This window comes from Ylistrum balloti, unplaced genomic scaffold (genome assembly GCF_031769215.1).
Source record: "Ylistrum balloti isolate Yb309-2 unplaced genomic scaffold, AGI_CSIRO_Ybal_v1 Utg372424, whole genome shotgun sequence".
Lineage (NCBI taxonomy): Eukaryota > Metazoa > Mollusca > Bivalvia > Pectinida > Pectinidae > Ylistrum > Ylistrum balloti.
Window position 1 is genome coordinate 59414 of NW_026783096.1, and position 7982 is coordinate 67395.

General features: G+C 34.8%; 1 protein-coding gene across 1 annotated transcript; it reads left to right on the forward strand.

The window, feature by feature from the left end:
- Positions 1-500: 500 nt before the first annotated feature.
- On the forward strand, positions 501-1838 carry LOC132564619 (acetylcholine receptor subunit beta-like). Its single transcript, XM_060229266.1, has one exon. The coding sequence runs from the start codon at positions 501-503 to the stop codon at positions 1836-1838; it is 1338 nt and encodes a 445-aa protein (XP_060085249.1).
- The last annotated feature ends 6144 nt before the right edge of the window (positions 1839-7982 follow it).

Below are 7982 nucleotides of genomic sequence, written 5' to 3' on the forward strand. Positions count from 1 at the left end.
CTTTTCTGGTTTCTTTTTTTTTATTTAACTCAGTGATAAGATTAATTTAACAACGACACCCACAAAAAAATCTGTAACTTTAAATGAAATACTGTTTAACAATCATTTTCTGGCTGCCTGGATGTCAGATAAAGTAAAGATAGTATAACATTTACATTGACGACTTCTCTGTTTTTAATCAGTAAATACAATCCCGTGTCGATACCCATGTTAACACGGGGTAATCGAATCGTTAACTGCTTATTGATTTGCTCAAGAATAACAATAACAGTTGATGTCAATAATGGAACGGAATAACCCAACAACATTAACGATATTTCCTTATAGCTATAGTTTGTTGAATGGCATTATTGATATTTGTTCTGCTTGGTAGAGCTTAAAAGCGCTCTCTTTATCATTTCTATAACTCATACCTTACACACATTTTGTCTTAAAATCAAATACACTGTATGTGCACATAACCCGTTATCCATCGAGTGAGTAATAGAGACGTGTCAGCAATGGTGACAAACAACAACGAACGTAGGCATTACACTATGAATGCGTGGACCTTTCTATTCATATTTGCCTGTTTTGTGTGTTTTCATGTAAATTGTGAAGAGAAAAAGAGTCATGTTGTTGACATCTCCTATGAATCTGTTACCGAGTTACAGCATTTATTGCTACAAAACTACAGCAAAGATTTTCGTCCCATACATAATCAAGGAAAACAAGTAGTGATACATGTTTTCTGGGAACTACACGGCATCAATGCCTTCAATGAGGTCACAGGAGAGTTCGTAACAAGCTCCAGATTTACAACTGCGTGGGTCAATGAAATGATGAAATGGGATCAATCTTTATACAATACATCTTACATCATTCTTAACAGTGCAAATATATGGATTCCGGTACTTGCTTTCGATAACCCGACTGGAAGTACTGATATCAGGAAGGAATACGAACACGGAACCATTCGTTGTACTCCTAAAGGCAACCATTTCTTTGCGGTAGCGATAAGGACGAGCACAATTTGTGAACCTGACATGCGTTTATATCCGTTTGATCGCCATAATTGCACCATAATAATTTATACACCTGATTATCTAATTCATGAGATTGCCTTAATACCACTCATTCTGACCGATGTTTCTAAATTGATAGTGGTTTCCCAATGGGAGGCTACTAATTTCTACAGCTATAATGACGATACAACAGATTACAGTCGGCTGGCATTCGGAATTGAGTTCAAAAGAAAACCGGAATTTGTTATCTTTAATCTACTGGCACCAGTTGTCCTCCTGTGCTTGCTCAATATAACAGTATTCCTTCTACCCCCACAGTCCGGGGAGAGAGTGTCCTTCTCCGTCACCATGTTTCTCTCGTTTTCTGTGTACATGACGTTGATATCAGAGAAACTCCCTGTCACAAATCCAGTGTCGATCTTCACCCGGTACCTTATCTGTAATGTCACCTACAGTGCACTTATTCTCTTCTTTACTGTAATTGGACTTAGATTCCATTTGGCGGAAGACGAAAATGAGATTCTTTACGGTTGCCTTCAGCGATTAATCAAAGCCGTATATCTCATTTTTTTCCTTTGTGGAAGACGAAGAAGACAAAAAGAAGATGACCACCAGGTGGCACTCGACAACAAATCTGCTGATACTGTAAGTACCACCGATTCGCTTCCTCCCGTGTTACCCGAAAATCACAGAGATTTGAATAAAGACAAAAACGTAGGAGATATTCTTATGAAAGACTTCGGCAGACTGATTGACAAATTTTGTTTAGTGTTCTTTCTAATGATGATTGTAGCAGGGAATTTAACGTTTGTGTTATATATCGCACTATCTTGATACTTGTTAAATGTTTGTATTGATTTACATACGCTTTAATTTATGTTATATGTATCCTGACTTTATCCTCCTTTCTCTTTACGTCATTAAAGCCCCAATATACGAAAAAATCACTATAAAAAAACAAACTTTATCTTATTTTCCCCGTAATATATGTATCAAAACAAATACTTTCCATGAATTAAGAAAATAAAACTGACTGTTTTCAATTTAACTATGTGGGACCCACAATAATTCATACATTACCGCTCGTAGCGATGACATTGCACATGCGCATATTCCGCGTGTGTAAACATGGCAGACACAGTACAGACGTTCACCAGTCGCTTCCTTTTTTTCCAATCATACATCAGGCCAGTTCTGAATTTTTACATTATAATTGTACGTCGTATCGTTTCTAAACTAATTATTCCTTCTAATAATTTCCCAAAAACTGAATGTTTATCACAGGAATACTTCAAGTCTACGACAAGACTTCGCAAACATGCGTCCTCTACAAGTAGAAACCTCAACTCTCGCGAGATCAGGTCATGAACTTTCCGACGTGGTTCGGCAACAATCGTAATTTCGATGGAGGCTGTTTAAAATGGAGGTGTGTTTACAAATAGCGAGTTTCAACTGCTCATATATCAATACTTTATGCACAAAGTCATGGTAACTATTGTTTGAATAACTTAATTCTAACTATATCTTAGAGAATATATCAATAATTATGTGTGATTCTACATTAAATTTTTGGTGAATGTTACGTATATTGGGGCTTTAAAAATAACATGCCCGTAACTGTGATTGAAAATAAAACTTTATCTGTAAGACTCAATATGTAAAGCATGAGTCTCGTTATTGTACTTGACAAATATATCATTATTCGTACAGGTAAATGTATCGAAAGTCACAAGTTTCAACATTTACCTATGTGACACTTCAAATTCTCTCTGTATAACATATGATATAATGATGTGTGTAGCATGACTTTATAGACAAAGTGTTGAGGAAAACTTTGTGTACATCCATTTTCTATATGTCCATAAAAATAGCTTTCCCATTGCTGTGATTGAAATAAAACTGTGTTTGAGATTGACTCAATTTACAGTATACAACATTGTAACGGGAAGACTTGTTTTGCTTAATTTAGATAACATATCACTGTCAACTGTTTTTAGTATACATGTATTTATTTACAATGATATAAAATGGTCTTAAGTCACTTAACACCAGAATCTCTCACTCTTTCACTCCATTGATAGAACACAATAAAATAATAATAACATTTGTAAAGATGGGATGTGGTCCACACTTTCTATACAACAGTCTAACAACAAACACTAATGTCTCCAAATCACAAGTAGGCAGTAATCCACAATGGTGCACACTGACGGTCAAATGTCCACACACCTACTAGCAGGCTGAATTCCACTTTCAGTGTACTGAGTCCCTAACTACTATAGCTACTCAAGGTACTCCACAACCTTAACCCTCCCTGGCCGAGGACGAATCCTACGTCAACAGACTCGAGGACTGGACGATCATACCAAATAACCATCCCCAGTTGGAGGACTGCATGGACCCTGGTATACATCACCGGTCAATAGCATTGGCCACAGGTCCGTAACACTACGGAAACGTCAATATGAGACCACATCGGCACCAACAATATCGAGTCAAACTACAATATAATTGACATACACTAATCACAAACGTATGGCCTATTATTCTCAATACATTGCAGTAAACATCTTACAAGAACATGTCATTACTAGCAACGCTACAGCAACATCCGTTTTGCGTGTAATACTATAAGCCACAATAGATGTAACCACTGTATGCAACTCATTATACCTATTCATAATTATTCCAGCTTATAAACAGTAATTACTTGACTACTGTTAGGTTTGTTATAGTGTTAAATATTATGCAATATCACTACTTGAACATAAAAATGTACAGCCACCACCTTACTAGCTAACAATAACAAACACACACCTGTTAACACGTGTATACACCTGTACAGTACAGTAGCGACTCTATATAAACAGAACTAGTAATGACATTGTTTACGTCTGTTTACCGCACATAAAATAGTTAAAGTTACTCATGAATTCAACAAAACATGCATAAACCTCTAACGGGTAAGGCACTCTACGAAAGCTGCGGTTTTCGTTGATGTTATTCCCGTATTTACGTTTGTTAACCGGCCATGGTTACCACGCACCTGCTAGTGTTCCCTATTCTCATGTCCTCTCCTCGTTTTCCAGTTCATATCCGGTACAAAATTTTCTACCGTGCGCACGTAATTCAAAGTTCATATGCATGTGATATGTGACAATAGTTAGGTCAGTGATAAGTAAGCCTTCAATAAGGAAGAGTAGAATTCAGGTAATGGCGTGAAAGAAAAACCTGAGAAATGACTATAGGGGGCAACTGCATATTGACCTCTCCTCCCCAAAGTTAACAACAAGGAAACAAATATATATTCACCTGGTGGAGAAGATGTGCAAAAAAAATGTTCGCATTATTCAATCGGGTACTTCATTAGATGTCCATTCGACTTCAGACAGACACGTGGTTGTAGTGAACCAATTATGTTTTGAAATATAAATATAAATAGAGAGGCTTTCGAAAATAACTCAATGAAATATGTAATTGGATACATGTATGTATATGGATGAGGTGGTGGGTGTAAGAATGTGTTCGTGTGTGTGTGGAAGATTGTGAGTGTGGTGGCGTATGTGTGGTTAGAAATAAAAAATTGTTTTCACATTCTCTTATTTAAGATATTGAAAAAGGTGCACAAATGATGAAGTCTTCTAAACATTAGCGCTTTCAGTATAAAGTTTCACATGCTCAACCATTAGGACACATTTACAAAGTACACGGTGGCAAGGATACTATATTTTGACGACACATATACATTCGATGACGTTACAATAAATTAATATAGAAAACTATTATGTTAGTGTTTAAACAATGTGATAAAATCTCGTTTCTAGTATTGTTTGTCCTAAACCGTCTTATATGGACGATCAAGATAGACACATAAAAATGATACTACCCTCAAAAGAGTTGTCCGCCCTTGTCTCAGAAAGTGAATGGCCACTAAAATATATTGGAAAATGCTGGTCAATCCAGCAGATTAAGGAAAATGGATTAGTTTTAACATATTATCAATACAAGGATAGAACAGCATGGCATGAAACCTGCGGAGGCATCACGTCTAGTAATGAAGTAATGAAAACTATAATAAATATTTCTGATTTTCCTCATAATAAATGTTTAATATATCATTACATTATCATTACATTGAGTGGGAAAAACTGGCATGAAAAGTTCCATTTATCTCATATCAAATAAAATGATTTCATATAGGCATATTTTGAAGTAAACTGATTTCCAACATCCAACTGGAACTGTGTGACGTCATCTCATTATCCTTGCATATGTGTAAAATAAGTGTTACTACATCACATTGGAAGTTGTGACGTGGTCGAGTTGAATGTCATCAAGCGATACCTGAAACAAAGAAACATTTATATAAGACGAGCTAGCAATCGTTATGACATAAGAAAACGGCAAACACATTTAACGTAAAACACTGTGACACCAGAAGACTGTTTAGTTTTTATGAAAAAACAGCTATTCAGTTTCATTGTCTGTCTCTTTTTACTGGCGAAACATTCCTTGGGGGTGGAGAAGTTGTTTTTTCTACTTCATTTTCATTTCACTCATCAGTTTGTCTATTTCGCTATTTAACTGCCACCCTTCTCATATTGGCTATCATATTATTGAATTTAATAACATACATAAGATACCTATTACAAAGTATAGATTTACTACTGACCGGAAACATAGCTTTTGTTTTGTTTTGTTTTGTTTTTGTTTTTTTTTTTTTTTCTTATATAGTCTGATATCTGGCATCAACGTTCACATGCAGTATTCAGTGTTTTTGTTATTATAATAATATCTTGATCATTTTTATGCCTTTCAAACAAGTGTTACTTCTCCAAAACTCTTTATTTTGTAAAGATAGTTATGACAAATTTGGTGAAATTCTTTGGAAACCTACGAAGTGATTACTGATATTTCGTCAATCAGCAAATAACAGCTTTAACTCGAGGTCAGACTCAGTTGATAACAAACAATGGACGATATTAGCCATATTGTATCTGGTCTCTGTATTGACGTTTCGACATCTTAAGTGGTGAATCTTATTTCATATCTGATATTTCTGATATTCGGAAGAAAATACTTTTACCATTAATGATCGAAAGAAACACCTGCACATGTGTGCTGTCTTGCTACCTTCCTTTTCAGGTTGTATTAAGAGTTATCTCCCTTTTTACCACTCTTTTGTTACATAGTTGCATCGTGCATGCTTCATGATACTCAAAACATCTTAAGGCAACTATCGTGTAAGTTTATTGTATCATTCCTATCTGATATCAGTTTATACTCAAATATTTGATTCCAGTTTAATTCAATTTATTAGTAATACACTGTAATGTGATAATTAATACCTAGATTTAAACATTGATCTTCAGGTCAAATCCATTCGGTATGTCCGTTATACACTGTTCGTTTATTTTCTATAACATGCTTGGAAAATTTAATCATAATTTCGTTTCTTTCAACAAAGTGTAATTTCAAATAGTGGATTTAGTTTAACAATTTAGATTAGGTTGACATAGATGCTAATTTTATTTGCCCCCGATTACGGTAACGGGGTTACATAGTATATTTACATACATGTATATGAAACCACTCAAAGTTAATAGATGTGATTAGTGTGATTAGTATAAAATGTTAAATTCCAAGCTGCACATTTTATATTAACTCCTAAATTTTTGACACATTGTTTTATTCTGTATTTTGCTGTTTTTCACCCTCTCTTGATGTCTGTGGTCATTTACAATGCCAAAAGCAAATAAAGTTGATTCCATCACAACATGACTGTAATAATAATTTTGTTTTTGTATAAGAAAAACTGCTTCCTAATTTGTCAACGTGTTTCATCTCATTTCTCGATAAGATATATCTACCTCCACCCACTTGATAGTGATTACCAAGTGTGTGTGTGCACCGCTGTCATTCGATGATGTTAAAAAAAACGGATTGAAACAGCATACAATATTTAATATCTTACAATATACACGAATATTAAGAGATTAACAAATAATGGTCTTGTCGGGAAAATAAAATTCAAGTTTTGTAATTGTATTTTTGCACATTTTGCTACTTAAAGCAGAATGCAATCTCACATCGCGCAAACAAAACCTTATACTGCCTTTAAATTTTGAGCCCGGCATACAAATAAAGAGTTGATTTCAATCCAGATTGTTGTCTTTTGCTTTGATGCCGAAAATGAATGATGAATCAGATGAGAATCACCAAACATCAGCAGCACCCTACCTGTTGTATCAGGATAGCCAGAATTGATAACCAAGCTGCTCTTGTTCTACTCAGCACTCTCATAAATCGCTAATCCTTAAGATTCAACACTCTTACGACAAAAAAATGTAAACAAACCACTTGTCACGTTTGCTCTCGGAGAACATGCGTCTTTACTCTAAATAGATGTAACGAGCCCACTCTGACCGAATTTTGAATGACAAAAAATGGCACGAATCAGCTTTTAATGATGGTTAAGTCACGCAATTTTTTATCGTAGTTATTTCTTCAAAAGTCATATTTTATTAAATTATGAGATTAATGTATTCATGTATTATTTTTGATTTGGACACAAAGCTAAGAAATCAATTATCAATTTTTGATAGGAATATTTCAAGCTGGTATAAAAGAAAACTCTAATTGCGAGCTTATGAAAGCTTAATATAACTTACGTCATCCTGAGTAGATGAATGATATTTGGAACCACAACAATATTTTCGTCTGGATGATTTCGGTATACAGCTACATAACAGGTCACCCACAGGAACAGTGAGACTTTTGTCTACAGCATCTGACTCTGGTTAAAATGTAAACCACAAGCAATTTCTAATAAGCACGTGACGAGATTTACTCTTTCCCCGTGTAAAGTTGTATACTACATTTTCCAAATCAGGTGACACGAAAAAAATGATTTCTTAAATTAATAATACTCCTTTAATTTTGAGATGAAAGCACCAGAGAAAATATTGAGTTACTTAC

Excerpts from the sequence above, each read along its gene's own strand:
- LOC132564619 (XM_060229266.1), top strand. The coding sequence starts at position 501 with ATGGTGACAAACAACAACGAACGTAGGCATTACACTATGAATGCGTGG.